This window comes from Lepisma saccharinum, chromosome 27 (assembly GCF_977018435.1).
Source record: "Lepisma saccharinum chromosome 27, izLepSacc3.1, whole genome shotgun sequence".
In the NCBI taxonomy this organism is placed as follows: Eukaryota; Metazoa; Arthropoda; class Insecta; order Zygentoma; family Lepismatidae; genus Lepisma; species Lepisma saccharinum.
Genome location: NC_139255.1, coordinates 48,372,267 through 48,391,337, shown reverse-complemented (window position 1 = coordinate 48,391,337; position 19,071 = coordinate 48,372,267). Strand labels below are relative to the sequence as shown.

At 35.2% G+C, this 19,071-nt stretch overlaps 1 protein-coding gene across 1 annotated transcript in view; it reads right to left on the bottom strand.

Annotated features, from left to right (window-relative positions):
* The window catches only part of LOC145980298 (KH domain-containing, RNA-binding, signal transduction-associated protein 2-like), a 339,869-nt gene that overhangs the window by 50,003 nt on the left and 270,795 nt on the right, over nucleotides 1–19,071 (bottom strand). The window contains exon 2 of the mRNA XM_083113316.1: nucleotides 7,760–7,887. Within this exon, the coding sequence (XP_082969442.1) occupies nucleotides 7,760–7,887 (128 nt within the window). The remainder of the gene's footprint in view (nucleotides 1–7,759; nucleotides 7,888–19,071) is intronic.

Genomic DNA, 19,071 nt, shown 5'->3' with positions numbered 1-19,071 from the left:
CGAACTCGGGTCTCCCGTGTGGCAGTCCGACTAGACCACGCAGTGGCGTGCCCAAGGAGGGGTTGGTGGGGGTCATAACCTCCCCTTTGCCCCCAATTAAAAATAAAAAACCTGCAAGAAAACATGACAAAATGATGACTCACTACTAAAGAATGAATACGTGGTGAAATCTTGGATACACCAGTGAACATGTTGGTGTTGTTATTGCGCTTCGTAGTGTAAATCAGCTTAATATGTAAGTCTGACATATTATTTAATTCTCTAATGAAATTTCTATTTGATACATATGCAACCTAGATAACTTACCTTATAATACGTTTATTTCAAGTCATGCAAGCTGCGGAAATAACGGTTAAGTTTGCAAGAAGAATTGTGTGTATGCGTGCATAAAAGTGGGCGTCTTTGCGCTTGAGTGTGGGGCTCTTAACGTTGTTGAAGTTCTTTACAACGAAGCGGGGTGGTGTGAAGCATGAGGGTCGGGACAAGGAAGCCGAATGCTTGTTACTCTTATTGTTAAGAACAGAAATAAAGTTAATTTAGTTAGTACTCGAACAGAATAATCAAAGTAAAAATGCATTGGGTCGAAAACACAGTGAAAAATGCACGAACAAGGTTATATTCTACCTATTGATCCAAAGAACAAATAGTTCCACAGTTTTCAAAATTCTAATAATTACACTTCTAGGTTAGAGGTCACACAACAAATTTGATGGAAAAAAATCCGTATATAATTTAAAACCTTCACATTTATATAATAATATTATTTCGTATAAAATTTGTTTTTGTTAGTCTATAATATTTATTATTGTATAATAACATTTATAACCGTGGTAATAATACTCATTGTTATTTTTTCTGATATTCAACTTTTATCATTCGCCCCTGACACCCCCTGAAAAAATTCCTGGCGACGCCCATTGTGTGTGGGTTGGTTATATAGGACAACATTAGGGGAAAGGAAACGAGATATATCTTTCTCCAAGCTTATCATTGTGCTAATCTTAGAGGACAATTTCTCCAATTTTGTTTTCATCCATATCCAAGAACAGGGTGTTGATTCATTAAACAGAAGAATTAGATCTTCTGTAATGTACAGTCACGGGCAAAAATATGGGACACCTAAATCCTGAAATACTAGAACGAACGAATCAAGATGTATTTCGTTTCGTTAATGTAATACAACGATTTCAAGATATGTTCAAATGTAACCACCCATATTTATTTAAAAACTAGCTGATTATCAGGAATTTCCCGCGTATTTATTTATCCCAACCTTGTATTAGACAGGAAAATAATGAATTCTAACTGTAGTGTAAAATGTAACTAATTTTAAACGTGATCGTGAATGTCACCAATTAGCTTAGCGGCTCCGAAAACTATGGATTCGACACTAATCCAGGTCATTTGTGGCATTTTATTCTTCTTCCCTCTCTCACCCCCCCTGCCGATAGGTGATGAACTTGGAGTTGAACCGCATTGGCAGTGTCACGAAAACTATGGATTCCATTCGCAACGCAGCCTGAATGTTAGACAACCCGAGAAACACTACCGTTTTGCGGATTGCATAGAGTCACGGATATCTGTCTGTGCGGAATTTAATATCGGTGGTTCTCGATTATTTTCACATGTCACCCCTTCCCAACCCACCCCTAGGGGTGTCTTACCACTACAGTGTTTATTTCCAGATTGCAAGTGATACGTGTACCAAGTTTCGTTGAAATCGCTCCAGGCGTTCGAGAGTTATGCCGGAACAAACAAATACACACACCCACATCCATTTTTATAAATATAGAAAAGGGATGAAGCAGTAAGTAAGCGAGAATGCATCTTGACTAAAGAAAAGGTTAAGAAAACTGAATCGTCCGGGAACATTAAACAAAACACTATCAGTATCGTGCTTGCCAGCGACGAATGTATGGAAATATATTCAGTGAAAGACAACTAAGAAAAACCTAAACCAATTAAAATGCATGATATTCCGAAGCCAATCAGGGAAAGTTCTAATTAATGGCAAAGCCCCTTAACTCTTCCGGAGAGACTTTGATTTTTTCTTGCAGTGACGTCACTGACGATACGTCTTCCCTTTTTTCACCATCTTGGACGAGGACGTGTGGCTTCGCCGGATCGATCTTCAGCCAAGAGGTCTAGCACCAGCATTATTATTCATTAGCCCGCCGAGTACCTAATTAATTTAAGCTTCGGCGATTCCTCCAATTAGAGACCCTTTTCGTCTTCAAAGGATGCGACGTTCCGATGCTCTCTTGACGGCCAACATCGTCGATTTGATGTCAAGTATGCGTCATCGTAATCATCCATGAAGGCACTGTATGCCTGCATTACCTTGTGGTTGCATTGGATTGATTGATTTGCTTTATTTTACTTCGCTTTTTGAGTCAGTTTTGGCTGATTTGTGAAGATGGGGATGAGAGATGATGTGATGAAATTGATGAATTGACACTCACAAATATCGATGCCCAGGCCGGGATTCGAACTCGGGACCCCTGGCGTCGTAGCGCGATGTGCTAACCACTCCACCACGGGGACAGGCAGCACATCGAATACAAGGACACCCGCAGGATTTTTCTAAGGGGGGCAGATTCATGGAAACGTTTATTATTATTGCTTTGATTTTTGTTATTGTTATAATAATAATTACTATTACTACTAGTAATACTTTGACAATTACGAAATTCAAAATCGAATTGAAAATACTTTGGCGTTGTACACAAGTTCAGACTCGAGTGTACTATTTAGATAGAAACAGGATTCGCCTTTCTTCCTTTTCAATAAACATATATCACTTCGTTCATGAACAGTTCTTTGTCTATATGTAATTTTTCATAATGTACAGACATCAAACAGACACCAAGTAATCTACTGTCCTTCATGGTAATTGTGATCCATGGTTTTACTTGCCGAAGAGTACTGTAAAATAAGGCCCCTGATGCAAATATGGCCAAGCTGGTAATATGGCCAACTGGCTTTCCTGCATGTAATTCCTAATGATAACTACAGATGGTGCTGGTGTGTTGTTTGGGCATGTTCCCTGAGGGGCTCGTTACAAAGGCGTGGAGACTCCATATTTTCGAGTTGTTGTGGAGAAGAAAACACACTTGTTAAGTTCACATTTGTTTCTAAATTATTTTACTGATAATTTCAATTTCGTAATTGTATAGTGAGTAGTATTCTGTGCTTAAACAAGTTAATTGTCATAATTAAATTGATCTTAACCGTTAGTTTACTCTTTACAATTTGTGTAATATTACGTTGAGGTTGTTCATATGACCATACTTGGCATTTACACTTGCCCAAAATGCACCCAATAAAATCAACATAAAGAAATGAGGTAACTTATTGTTTTATTGCAATTCTTATGCTCTCCTTTTCATTTGTAGTAAGCTTAAATGTTTTCATCTAACATTTGAATGCATAAAAAGTAACAAAAGTGATTATATAAAACGTAAACGACTAAAAAAGGTGCTAAAATGTTTCAAACGTCTTTTAACTAGCTTATTAGTCTTTACATGTTTAACTGTATCAAATTTAAAAACATGTAATTGTATAAAATAATATTTAAGAGTTGTAAAAACTAATTTTACATTGTATTTTTATTGACTTATACAATTTCAAAACAGAAAAACAAATGGTGGCCATATTAACCTCATATGCTTTTAATATGGCCCAAAGTCAGACTTACGTTCACGTGCTTATTTTTTATATTCATATTAGCCGACAGTGGCAACCGACAAGCATCTTCTATAGTGACGCTACACCGTTCATGATTGCAGCTGTGGATGACAGGGATGCTTTATCGTTTCAAATTCCTTTGAGCCCTCCGTCGCCTATCTTTCAAGCTAAGTTCCTAGCTGCGCCAGGAGCTTTAATTTCTTCTCCCTCAGAGCATATTCATTTATATTGTGATAACCAGGCTGTGGTCACTTGTCTTAATCAACGAGTGTGCCACATCCCGGAACTTTTATACCTTGCTCATGTGGTGTATCAATTGCTATTTCATGCTACGCGTGTAGAAACAGGTTCAAATAAAGCAGATGCTTCTAGTCCTCCCGTTTCGCCTTATCCCGTTTCGCCTTATTGCGTTTTCACCTCCCCCAATACAATTTCGCGTGATTTATGTGACCCTAACTTTCTAAGGCGAAACGGGACATCCCATTTCGCCTTATCCTTACACACAAAGAATTTCCCACCTGAGAATATTATCGACTTGACGGGTAATTCATAATGGGAGCACAGAGCTTGTGATGTTGCCTACCTTGGCTCCCATTGTCCTGTCGTTTAGGTTAGGTTAGGTTAATAATACATTAATAATAATGACCCTTCATGTCGATAATATTCCCTGGTGGAATTTTTTGTGTGTAAGGCGAAATGGGACGTCCCGTTTCGCCTTAGAAAGTTAGTGTCACATAAATCACGCGAAATTGGGGGAGGTATTGGGGGAGGTGAGAACGCAATAAGGCGAAACGGGCCGTAATCCTAGCAGTGCTCTGATCAGTTAACCGCACCCAATCTGCAGCGCTGCTGCTCTCACTTTTTTTCGCAGAATGCAGTAGCAGCGGCGTCTCAGTTTGAAGTTCTTACCGGAGCTGAACAGACGCTCGTTAGCGAGCAAGTAACAGAAAATGATATTTTTCATTGTAAAATATCGCTACAATTTCACCATTCGAATAACATTAACTCTTTCCAAAAATTTGAAATGGGGTAAGCGCCCCTCCCCCCCATGCTCCCCCTACGCACGCCCTTGACTGGATACATTTCGGTCTGACTCTTACACCGTAGTGTTCGGCCGAGTTTGACTGGCATATACAGGAAGTAATAGCGGAAACTGACACAGGTGAAAGAACACGATAATAGAAGCAAAAAAGTCTCAGTGAACATGGGTCCGCATACGAGCCGTTTTCGAGATAGTCGCGAATGTGTGATTACAAGCCGCCACTGACTTCATTGTTTGTTTGTTTACATTGGGAAATTTGGCGCTAAAAATATTATTGGATAGAGTGAAATTACTGGATTAACGAGATTTTGAAAGGTTTCTATTTGGTGGTATTTTTCTTAATGAAAATCTAGTTAATGATTTGCTATTCTCCTGCAATGTTAATGTTAAGGCAATGTTCTGTATGATAGTGAATGTCACTTCATCAATTATATCATGTCATCATTCATCCTCATCGACGCGATGAGCCAGAAGTAGCAGAAAAGCGATGCTAAATAACAAAAATCAAATCAAAACATAACAATTGTTTGTGGAATGTTAAGATGCTAAAACGTTTGTAAAAATTCAATTCTAATAATGTATTTTTTCTACACTGCTTGGCTGAAAACCTCAGAAATATTAGTCCAAATGGGGACCTGTTTTGGTTGCCGTCAAGAATTCTCTTATATATTGAACAATTCACATCAAGAACTTTTCAACCTCACTACGTCTTGAGCTCCTTCTATCTTTTCTTCTTGAAGAACCCCAGGTGCGTCATCTTCGGGCAACTAAATTTCAATCTCGGCAGAAACGAGTTAGTCGGTTTTCTAAATGAGATCCTTGGTACAGGAACGTTTTGTAGCGAGGAGAGAGTGTTAACGGATTGAAAGGCAGGAGGAAGGGAAGGAAAAAGTGGATCGATGTTCAGGATGGGGCCTTAATCTAGGCATAACTGCGAGATTGCTTGTCGTAAATTTCAAATGGGAGCCATCTTACCAAAGATAATTCCTGATTGGTTTAGTTTTTCTTATTTTTCATTTCGATCTCTTTTTTCGGTAACAGATGGCAGCACTAGAATCAAGTAGACATTGTTTGAGGTAACATGGTTGTTGTCAATCTTGTCTGGAATACAAAGTATTTGAAAATTGATGCGCTTCCGTTTGTATTAATTCTCGCTATCGCAGCTCAAATTACGTTCTGGAACCTAGTGTGTGTGTGACCCTGATTGGTACACTCTCATTATAAATTATGTAATATGTATGTTATTATCTTGAGTGCTCTAATTACATAGTCGGTAGGGAAACCTACTCGGTTGGGGTCCTGGGATTGCTGGGAAATTTACCAGTAATGTCCCTGCATGGAGGGATTTTGGGGTTCACCCAACCTTCAATAAGTAGGTACCCGGGGGTTAAGGCAGCGGGAGGGTGGTGGTGGTGCTGATCACATCACCGCTACAAAGTGTCGAGTGTGTTTATGTATGGGGTCCCTACCTGTTCTGCCGGCAACCAATAGTCAATTTTTGTGACATATGGTATAGTCAGTTTATATCGAAACATCTCCAGTCGACTGTGCGAGCCTACCAACAGTGCGGAGGGTTAGCGATTGGTGCTTGAGATGACTTCAGTGGCTCACTTGTCGATTGGTTGTTTCGGGAGTTGTGACTCGCTCCAAAGATGCAATACACACGAACCAGAGATGTTACGGAAATAGTCCCACTCTAACTATCTAGCGAGAATGGCAACAGCCTAGAGTGTGAGCAAGAGGATTAGCAATAAGTGCTGGGTTGAGATGACATTAGCGGCTCGCTTGTTGATTGGTGGCTACGGGAGTTGTACCTCGCTCTCAAGCTGTAAATACAGACGAGCCAGAGAAGATAGGGAAGTAGTCTCACTCTACGAAAGTAGGGTGGGCATCAGGTCTTTTTGCTTCTCTGCCTCTCCCTTCTCATTCCTTTTTCAAAGCGAAGAGCCCTGCGTGAATTCTTTGAACCTCCATGAAAGGTGGATTTTGTCACTACAAGAAGAAACTGCAAAGCATCCCAGGGAGCTCTTTTCATCCCTCCACGCTCTCTTTTTTCCGTGCAAAAAACGACAGAGCACACCTCTAAGTACAGGGAGCTTTCTTTCAACTTCTTAAGCACCGCCAAAGAAGACATTGAAGTACGGAATAGAATTCTGTCAATGCAGCTTCCCTTGCCAGCATACCAAGGACATAAAAATTAGGAGAATATTCTCGAAGACCATCAGTGTGTATGTACAGTGAATAACAGAAATTATCGACGTTGTTAGGAAACACCCCTGCAACTTACACCGTATCCTGAAAATCAACTGTGTATTGAGTATCACTTCTTGAGTTCTAGAATTACCTGTCTCGTCTACCAAAAAGGAATATAAAATATGGGAATTGAAGTCTGTTTTAATGAATCTATACCAACAGTCCCGATTAACCAATCTGAGCATAAAGTGGATTTAAAACAAGCTTCACTGAGTTTAACAATTTCTAACCTGTTAAATTGAAAGCTACCTCATGCCCATAGATAAGTAAAGTCAGAATGGAGGCATTATATCCCAATCCGTTACATATGAGTTTCCATAAAAACGTCATCCATTGTAAGTTGTACGTCAAGGGAGATAATGGATTTACCAGTACACAGCAACGTAGGAATAAACAACTAAATCGGACTAGTATTTCCGTAGTGCCTTAATCTGAGGATAAACAAGTTGCAGCAACACGAGGAAGGAATCCGGCAGAAAATAGTTTTAATTTAGCAGCTAACTCATAATGACCAAATAGAAGAGTTTTATGCGGGCGTTTTCTTTCACGACACGACCTGTGAGCTCTCGTCGCTCGCCATAACAGGAGTCACGGTCAATTTCCAATCCAGTAACATGGAAGGAGTGTCACAAAATACGGAAATTTGTGTTGGAAAATAAGCTTATGATTATCACTTAATGGCTTATCTTTTCACACATAAAGAACTATAAAACTATTATGAGTATTCTAGGATACAAAAATAATATAATCGTGCAGTGCGAGAAACTGATCACTTACTTTTGGATGTTCCTTAACTGGCACTAGGACTCGAACAGTGACCTTTATTGGCTTTTCCTTTGTGATGTCTGCAAATTTCTTGTCTTCTTTCCCTGGAGGCCGTCCACCATTTTGAATTCTTTCCATTTCTGCAAGAGAGGAAATTCGAGTCATGTAAAGGTGAAACTAAGTTGTATGTAAGCCAATGACAAAGAAGTCAATATCTATAGCCCCACCTTAAAGTAGCCTCATTTGCTACAATAGAATAGCACCTTCTTTCCCACTCTTTTTCGTCAACGTTGACACAGCTCAAACCCGGCATCCACCTTACCGCCTTGATCTGGTTGAAAGAAAGTAACTTCCACCCATAGAAAAACTCGAACTAAAATCTGGAATTCAAATCAATAGTTTGTCAGGAATCTCGTAAAACGTCAATCAATGCCATCTTTGGCATTATTATTTACCCACATTTGATTTATTTTGTATAGAAAATGTATATCAAAGATGGCGTAATGTAAAGCTCAGATTTGTAATTAAAAGCTGCCCAAATAGGTAGATACAGAAGCGCTAGAACTTTTAGATAAAAGGCACGGTAATAGTGAATAAATCTTCCAAAATGTATAATTGACATTAGCTACAAAAATTTCAATTCTCACATCCATATTGTAACATTTCCTTAAGATGAACTACCTTAATTTCATGATAAATAAAGAGGAATGAATGATCCTGTAAATGTAAAGATGTTCATATTTATTGTTATGTATGTAGCTTTAATACAATCAGTATTATACATTGATACATTATGTATATAGCCCGGATGTTCAGACACTGAAAAGTATTAAAAATGGCAGGCAAAAAGGCAACGAAAAATTGAAAAAAAAGGCAGTGTATGTAGAAAAAAAGGCAGTCAAGTTTCAGAAACAGGCAGTGAAAATTAAAGAAGAGACATTAAAAATTGAAGAGAAGGACTTAAATTCTTCTTAAATCTTTAAAAATGTATTTACAAATAATAAATTTACAAAATGCCTTGTCAGAATGACAAAAGAGGCAAAAAGAGGCGAAAATGTTTGAAAAAGGCAGCGTAAGGTGAAATAGGCAAAAAAAGGCAACATAATGCCTTGTCGGAATGACAAAATAGGCATAGAAAGACAAAAATATTTGAAAAAGGCAGCGTAAGGTGAAATAGGCAAAAAAGGCAACATAAAGTATTGTTCAGAATGTTAAGAAAATTCGGATCGGTGTACTTTTGTGTTCAATTTTTGTCTACCAGCGTCGGAAACGCACAGGCATTTTGCCTAAAATCCGGGCTCTAGTTATGTATTAGTTATCAAATCAGAAAAGTGTTTTTAAAAATCGTTCTGTAAACTTCTGAAGTAAAACGACACTTAGTCCACATCAACAATTGTTGCAATCTTCTCTGAAAGACTTTTTATAAATTTTCTCAGAATGATAATTTCATATTCAGATAAATTCTCTTAGAAATTATTAGGAAATACTTCGACTGAGTAATTCCTATCTAGTTCACTTACCCTTAAAAATCTAAGCTATTCCCAAAATTGTAACCGTATCGCACACATTTAATCCGGCCATGGGAAAACATAAACAGGAAGTCACTAAACACCCAATTTTCACCTCATTATCTTTTAGGCACTTACAGGCACTATTATTTCGGTCCTTAATGTATTGTAAGTTCAAATAGGCAGTTTTAGTTAAATGGAATTTACATACAGTGATCGTTGTATGTTGAAAGTAACTTCTGTACTGAAAGACTACGAACTCTATTATGGTAACCAAACTTGTGGGATCTATTCTCTGTCCATTATGATAACGAAGTCAGTGTAAACAAATACACGTGGATTCTGAGAAATCCTATTGGTTGTTCCAATGGCAGCTTTCTGCCACTGTTTTATATCACCTGGGAAATGTAGCATTTGCTACAATCATAACTTTTTTCCCAGTGGTGGCGATTAGGAGGGGTGAGGAAGGCAGTTGCCCCCCTCAACTTTTTGCCACTCTTGCTCCCGCACTGTGCTAAACCTTATGTACCAAGGGAAAGTAAACTGTTCTTGTCCCCCCAGTTTTGGCACCGAATCGCCGCCACTGCATTTTCCTGATTAAAGATAGATTGAAAAAACCTTCAACATTGCATTTCTCGTAAAATTCTAGCCTGATTTGGTTAATCACATCACCTCTTTCCCATTAAAAATGTTTCAGTTTAATTCAATATGGCGGACGTCCGCTTTTAACACTCCAATATGGCTCCTCCTAGGCCTAACCTGTTTCTATCGTGACAAACTGTAGCTCGCCTAACTTCTTTACATTTTATATGGGGTGTTAAGGGACTTTTGAATCACCCTGTATCAACTGAACAGCTACTACTAGTAGTACATTCATGAAAAAGATAACACCAGAACCAACACGCAGGAAAGGAAATATTTCTAATAAAATGGCCCGGATTTTGATTGCCTAAAAATCTTTGAAAAATTGCCTTTAAAATGCAACAAAATTCCTGTAAAATGACGTAAAAATCTTCGAAAAATGACCTTTAAAATGACAAAAAAATCCTGTAAAACGACCTAAAATCTTGGAAAATGACCTTTAAAATGAGAACAAAAATCCTGTAAATTGACCTAAAATCTTGGAAAAATGACCTTTCAAATGACAACAAAAATCCTGTAAAACGACCTAAAATCTTGGAAAAATGACCTTTAAAATGACAAAAAAATCCTGTAAAACGACCTAAAATCTTGGAAAAATGACCTTTAAAATGAGAACAAAAATCCTGTAAAACGACCTAAAATCTTGGAAAATGACCTTTAAAATGACAACAAAAATCCTGTAAAACGACCTAAAATCTTGGAAAATGACCTTTCAAATGACAACAAAAATCCTGTAAAACGACCTAAAATCTTGGAAAATGACCTTTGAAATGACAAAAATCCTGTAAAACGACCTAAAATCTTGGAAAATGACCTTTGAAATTACAACAAAAATCCTGTAAAACGACCTAAAATCTTGGAAAATGACCTTTAAAATGAGAACAAAAATCCTGTAAAACGACCTAAAATCTTGGAAAAATGACCTTTCAAATGACAAAAATCCTGTAAAACGACCTAAAATTTTGGAAAATGACCTTTGAAATGACAACAAAAATCCTGTAAAACGACCTAAAATCTTGGAAAATGACCTTTAAAATGACAACAAAAATCCTGCAACGACCTAAAATCTTGGAAAATGACCTTTAAAATGACAAAAAAATCCTGTAAAACGACCTAAAATCTTGGAAAATGACCTTTAAAATGACAACAAAAATCCTGTAAAACGACCTAAAATCTTGGAAAAATGACCTTTCAAATGACAACAAAAATCCTGTAAAACGACCTAAAATCTTGGAAAATGACCTTTGAAATGACAACAAAAATCCTGTAAAACGACCTAAAATCTTGGAAAATGACCTTTGAAATGACAACAAAAATCCTGTAAAACGACCTAAAATCTTGGAAAATGACCTTTAAAAATGAGAACAAAAATCCTGTAAAACGACCTAAAATCTTGGAAAAATGACCTTTCAAATGACAACAAAAATCCTGTAAAACGACCTAAAATCTTGGAAAATGACCTTTAAAATGACAACAAAAATCCTGTAAAACGACCTAAAATCTTGGAAAATGACCTTTCAAATGACAACAAAAATCCTGTAAAACGACCTAAAATCTTGGAAAATGACCTTTAAAATGACAACAAAAATCCTGTAAAACGACCTAAAATCTTGGAAAATGACCTTTAAAATGACAACAAAAATCCTGTAAAACGACCTAAAATCTTGGAAAATGACCTTTAAAATGACAACAAAAATCCTGTAAAACGACCTAAAATCTTGGAAAAATGACCTTTCAAATGACAACAAAAATTCTGTAAAACGACCTAAAATCTTGGAAAATGACCTTTGAAATGACAACAAAAATCCTGTAAAACGACCTAAAATCTTGGAAAATGACCTTTGAAATGACAACAAAAATCCTGTAAAACGACCTAAAATCTTGGAAAATGACCTTTAAAATGAGAACAAAAATCCTGTAAAACGACCTAAAATCTTGGAAAAATGACCTTTCAAATGACAAAAATCCTGTAAAACGACCTAAAATCTTGGAAAATGACCTTTGAAATGACAACAAAAATCCTGTAAAACGACCTAAAATCTTGGAAAATGACCTTTGAAATGACAACAAAAATCCTGCAACGACCTAAAATCTTGGAAAATGACCTTTAAAATGACAACAAAAATCCTGTAAAACGACCTAAAATCTTGGAAAATGACCTTTCAAATGACAACAAAAATCCTGTAAAACGACCTAAAATCTTGGAAAATGACCTTTAAAATGACAACAAAAATCCTGTAAAACGACCTAAAATCTTGGAAAATGACCTTTAAAATGACATCAAAAATCCTGTAAAACGACCTAAAATCTTGGAAAATGACCTTTAAAATGACAACAAAAATCCTGTAAAACGACCTAAAATCTTGGAAAATGACCTTTAAAATGACAACAAAAATCATGTAAAACGACCTAAAATCCTGTAAAACGACCTAAAATCTTGGAAAATGACCTTTAAAATGAGAACAAAAATCCTGTAAAACGACCTAAAATCTTGGAAAATGACCTTTAAAATGACAACAAAAATCCTGTAAAACGACCTAAAATCTTGGAAAATGACCTTTAAAATGACAACAAAAATCCTGTAAAACGACCTAAAATCTTGGAAAATGACCTTTAAAATGACAACAAAAATCCTGTAAAACGACCTAAAATCTTGGAAAATGACCTTTAAAATGAGAACAAAAATCCTGTAAAACGACCTAAAATCTTAGAAAATGACCTTTAAAATGAGAACAAAAATCCTGTAAAACGACCTAAAATCTTGGAAAATGACCTTTAAAATGAGAACAAAAATCCTGTAAAACGACCTAAAATCTTGGAAAATGACCTTTAAAATGAGAACAAAAATCCTGTAAAACGACCTAAAATCTTGGAAAATGACCTTTAAAATGACAACAAAAATCCTGTAAAACGACCTAAAACCTTGGAAAATGACCTTTCAAATGACAACAAAAATCCTGTAAAACGACCTAAAATCTTGGAAAATGACCTTTGAAATGACAACAAAAATCCTGTAAAACGACCTAAAATCTTGGAAAATGACCTTTGAAATGACAACAAAAATCCTGTAAAACGACCTAAAATCTTGGAAAATGACCTTTAAAATGAGAACAAAAATCCTGTAAAACGACCTAAAATCTTGGAAAAATGACCTTTCAAATGACAACAAAAATCCTGTAAAACGACCTAAAATCTTGGAAAATGACCTTTAAAATGACAACAAAAATCCTGTAAAACGACCTAAAATCTTGGAAAATGACCTTTCAAATGACAACAAAAATCCTGTAAAACGACCTAAAATCTTGGAAAATGACCTTTCAAATGACAACAAAAATCCTGTAAAACGACCTAAAATCTTGGAAAATGACCTTTCAAATGACAACAAAAATCCTGTAAAACGACCTAAAATCTTGGAAAATGACCTTTAAAATGACAACAAAAATCCTGTAAAACGACCTAAAATCTTGGAAAAATGACCTTTCAAATGACAACAAAAATCCTGTAAAACGACCTAAAATCTTGGAAAATGACCTTTGAAATGACAACAAAAATCCTGTAAAACGACCTAAAATCTTGGAAAATGACCTTTGAAATGACAACAAAAATCCTGTAAAACGACCTAAAATCTTGGAAAATGACCTTTAAAATGAGAACAAAAATCCTGTAAAACGACCTAAAATCTTGGAAAAATGACCTTTCAAATGACAAAAATCCTGTAAAACGACCTAAAATCTTGGAAAATGACCTTTGAAATGACAACAAAAATCCTGTAAAACGACCTAAAATCTTGGAAAATGACCTTTGAAATGACAACAAAAATCCTGCAACGACCTAAAATCTTGGAAAATGACCTTTAAAATGACAACTAAAATCCTGTAAAACTACCTAAAATCTTGGAAAATGACCTTTCAAATGACAACAAAAATCCTGTAAAACGACCTAAAATCTTGGAAAATGACCTTTCAAATGACAACAAAAATCCTGTAAAACGACCTAAAATCTTGGAAAATGACCTTTAAAATGACAACAAAAATCCTGTAAAACGACCTAAAATCTTGGAAAATGACCTTTAAAATGACAACAAAAATCATGTAAAACGACCTAAAATCCTGTAAAACGACCTAAAATCTTGGAAAATGACCTTTAAAATGAGAACAAAAATCCTGTAAAACGACCTAAAATCTTGGAAAATGACCTTTAAAATGACAACAAAAATCCTGTAAAACGACCTAAAATCTTGGAAAATGACCTTTAAAATGACAACAAAAATCCTGTAAAACGACCTAAAATCTTGGAAAATGACCTTTAAAATGACAACAAAAATCCTGTAAAACGACCTAAAATCTTGGAAAATGACCTTTGAAATGACAACAAAAATCCTGTAAAACGACCTAAAATCTTGGAAAATGACCTTTAAAATGACAACAAAAATCCTGTAAAACGACCTAAAATCTTGGAAAATGACCTTTAAAATGAGAACAAAAATCCTGTAAAACGACCTAAAATCTTGGAAAATGACCTTTAAAATCTGAACAAAAATCCTGTAAAACGACCTAAAATCTTGGAAAATGACCTTTAAAATGACCACAAAATCCTGTAAAACGACCTAAAATCTTGGAAAATGACCTTTAAAATGAGAACAAAAATCCTGTAAAACGACCTAAAATCTTGGAAAATGACCTTTAAAATGAGAACAAAAATCCTGTAAAACGACCTAAAATCTTGGAAAATGACCTTTAAAATGAGAACAAAAATCCTGTAAAACGACCTAAAATCTTGGAAAATGACCTTTCAAATGACAACAAAAATCCTGTAAAACGACCTAAAATCTTGGAAAATGACCTTTCAAATGACAACAAAAATCCTGTAAAACGACCTAAAATCTTGGAAAATGACCTTTCAAATGACAACAAAAATCCTGTAAAACGACCTAAAATCTTGGAAAATGACCTTTAAAATGACAACAAAAATCCTGTAAAACGACCTAAAATCTTGGAAAAATGACCTTTCAAATGACAACAAAAATCCTGTAAAACGACCTAAAATCTTGGAAAATGACCTTTGAAATGACAACAAAAATCCTGTAAAACGACCTAAAATCTTGGAAAATGACCTTTGAAATGACAACAAAAATCCTGTAAAACGACCTAAAATCTTGGAAAATGACCTTTAAAATGAGAACAAAAATCCTGTAAAACGACCTAAAATCTTGGAAAAATGACCTTTCAAATGACAAAAATCCTGTAAAACGACCTAAAATCTTGGAAAATGACCTTTGAAATGACAACAAAAATCCTGTAAAACGACCTAAAATCTTGGAAAATGACCTTTGAAATGACAACAAAAATCCTGCAACGACCTAAAATCTTGGAAAATGACCTTTAAAATGACAACAAAAATCCTGTAAAGCGACCTAAAATCTTGGAAAATGACCTTTCAAATGACAACAAAAATCCTGTAAAACGACCTAAAATCTTGGAAAATGACCTTTCAAATGACAACAAAAATCCTGTAAAACGACCTAAAATCTTGGAAAATGACCTTTAAAATGACAACAAAAATCCTGTAAAACGACCTAAAATCTTGGAAAATGACCTTTAAAATGACAACAAAAATCATGTAAAACGACCTAAAATCCTGTAAAACGACCTAAAATCTTGGAAAATGACCTTTAAAATGAGAACAAAAATCCTGTAAAACGACCTAAAATCTTGGAAAATGACCTTTAAAATGACAACAAAAATCCTGTAAAACGACCTAAAATCTTGGAAAATGACCTTTAAAATGACAACAAAAATCCTGTAAAACGACCTAAAATCTTGGAAAATGACCTTTAAAATGACAACAAAAATCCTGTAAAACGACCTAAAATCTTGGAAAATGACCTTTGAAATGACAACAAAAATCCTGTAAAACGACCTAAAATCTTGGAAAATGACCTTTAAAATGACAACAAAAATCCTGTAAAACGACCTAAAATCTTGGAAAATGACCTTTAAAATGAGAACAAAAATCCTGTAAAACGACCTAAAATCTTGGAAAATGACCTTTAAAATCTGAACAAAAATCCTGTAAAACGACCTAAAATCTTGGAAAATGACCTTTAAAATGACAACAAAATCCTGTAAAACGACCTAAAATCTTGGAAAATGACCTTTAAAATGAGAACAAAAATCCTGTAAAACGACCTAAAATCTTGGAAAATGACCTTTAAAATGAGAACAAAAATCCTGTAAAACGACCTAAAATCTTGGAAAATGACCTTTAAAATGAGAACAAAAATCCTGTAAAACGACCTAAAATCTTAGAAAATGACCTTTAAAATGAGAACAAAAATCCTGTAAAACGACCTAAAATCTTGGAAAATGACCTTTAAAATGAGAACAAAAATCCTGTAAAACGACCTAAAATCTTGGAAAATGACCTTTGAAATGACAACAAAAATCCTGTAAAACGACCTAAAATCTTGGAAAATGACCTTTAAAATGACAACAAAAATCCTGTAAAACGACCTAAAACCTTGGAAAATGACCTTTAAAATGAGAACAAAAATCCTGTAAATTGACCTAAAATCTTGGAAAAATGACCTTTCAAATGACAACAAAAATCCTGTAAAACGACCTAAAATCTTGGAAAAAATGACCTTTCAAATGACAACAAAAATCCTGTAAAACGACCTAAAATCTTGGAAAATGACCTTTAAAATGAGAACAAAAATCCTGTAAATTGACCTAAAACCTTGGAAAATGACCTTTAAAATGAGAACAAAAATCCTGTAAAACGACCTAAAACCTTGGAAAATGACCTTTAAAATAACAACAAAATTCCTGTAAAACGACCTAAAATTTTGGAAAATGACCTTTAAAATGAGAACAAAAATCCTATAAAACGACCTAAAATCTTGGAAAAATGACCTTTCAAATGACAACAAAAATCCTGTAAAACGACCTAAAATCTTGGAAAATGACCTTTAAAATGAGAACAAAAATCCTGTAAATTGACCTAAAATCTTGGAAAAATTACCTTTCAAATGACAACAAAAATCCTGTAAAGCGACCTAAAATCTTGGAAAATTACCTTTAAAATGAGAACAAAAATCCTGTAAAACGACCTAAAATCTTGGAAAATGACCTTTAAAATGAGAACAAAAATCCTGTAAATTGACCTAAAACCTTGGAAAATGACCTTTAAAATGAGAACAAAAATCCTGTAAAACGACCTAAAATCTTGGAAAAATGACCTTTCAAATGACAACAAAAATCCTGTAAAACGACCTAAAATCTTGGAAAAATGACCTTTAAAATGAGAACAAAAATCCTGTAAAACGACCTAAAATCTTGGAAAATGACCTTTAAAATGAGAACAAAAATCCTGTAAATTGACCTAAAATCTTGGAAAAATGACCTTTCAAATGACAACAAAAATCCTGTAAAACGACCTAAAATCTTGGAAAAATGACCTTTAAAATGAGAACAAAAATCCTGTAAAACGACCTAATATCTTGGAAAATGACCTTTAAAATGAGAACAAAAATCCTGTAAAACGACCTAAAATCTTGGAAAATGACCTTTCAAATGACAACAAAAATCCTGTAAATTGACCTAAAATCTTGGAAAAATGACCTTTCAAATGACAACAAAAATCCTGTAAAAGGTCTTCAAATCTTTGAAAAAATGACCCAAAAATTCATACAAAACTCAATCTGCTTATTGAAAATAGTACATATATTCCAAGACAAACAATTCAACGATTGCTTCTTCACCTTGGTGTGTTGTACGGACTGTGAATAAGAAACTCGACAATGTTGTATTTCGCGATTTTCAGACAGGCTTTCTTGCGCTGGTAGTTAGGCTTAAACACAGAGTAAGTACCGCCAGATAACATTCAGACAAAACAGAAATTGTTGAACTTCTCATGTTTCAGCATGCAATGACACAATTTTTTTTAAAAAAAATGACCTAAAAATGACGCTTTTTTTAAAAAAATGACCTAAAATGACGCAATTTTCTTTAAAAAAATGGCCGAAAAATAAAAAAATGGTAAAAAATGACCAAAAAAATAACCCCAAAAAATTACATTTCTTCAACCTCAGGAGGGTGTTCAGGATTTCTGTACTAGTTAGCAATGTCTACGTCGCACCAGTTAAAAGATGAAATGTCATCAAAATTCGGGCCCTGTACTCCTAACTAGGGTGACCATATGTCTAGTTTTGACCGGGACAGTCCCGTTTTAGAGGCGTGTCCCTGTCATCCCGTCCATGTTATTAAAAAATCACTATTTATCCCGTTTTATATAAGTCTAGGAGTAATCTTGAAAACCAAGTCTGAATTTGAGACATTTTACGCTAAAAAAAATGGTATTGTTTTGTAGTGTTCCGTTATTTGTAGAGCAGTAAATAAGCATGCAGTTTCGTTAAGGAATTGCATCAAGAATTTAAAGTTCCTGCGTCTTGACAAAAACTCAAAAGGAAAATCTAGAGTTTGGTTTAAGATGCTGTTTTAAGTCCACTTTATGCACAGTAAGGCTAATCGGGACTGGACCTACAGTTTAACCACTTATGCCTCCACCGGGTATCGAACCCGGGACCCCTTGATTACAAGGCAATGACGCTACCACTGCGCCATCGGGGAGGCCCAAGAAAATCTAGAGTTGTTTGTCTAATATGTGGGGTAAGGTTTTTGGGGAGATTAATAAACAGTTGACGAAAAATAAAGCTGCTCTCAAGAAGATTATTTCTTCTCCTACATACTTCTAGCATTACTCAACTTCAGCATAAAGGTTGACCAGATACCGCGATTGTAATAATTGAGGACTAAAAGTGGTAAACGTTGTAAGTGCCAAAAGCGAAAGTGTTGGGAAATCGAATCGTTCCGCACATCAGCCAGTAAGAACGTGCACACTAGTGACCTCTTTACACGCCCTTTGAACTACTTAGAGGGCTTCACAGTTTAACGTGGAAAACGGTGTTTGAATTATTGTGACACTTACAGCGTTTACCAATTATAGTCTTCAATTAATACCTCTTGACAATGGGAGATCATATTTAATTTATTGTTTATGAATGTATCATTGATGTGATCCATACTTTAATAAATAATAACAATACATTGTTAACCGATTTTTTCAGGAAAAGGAAAACTGATCTCCTTGCGATGTCCCGTTTTTGGGTCAAAA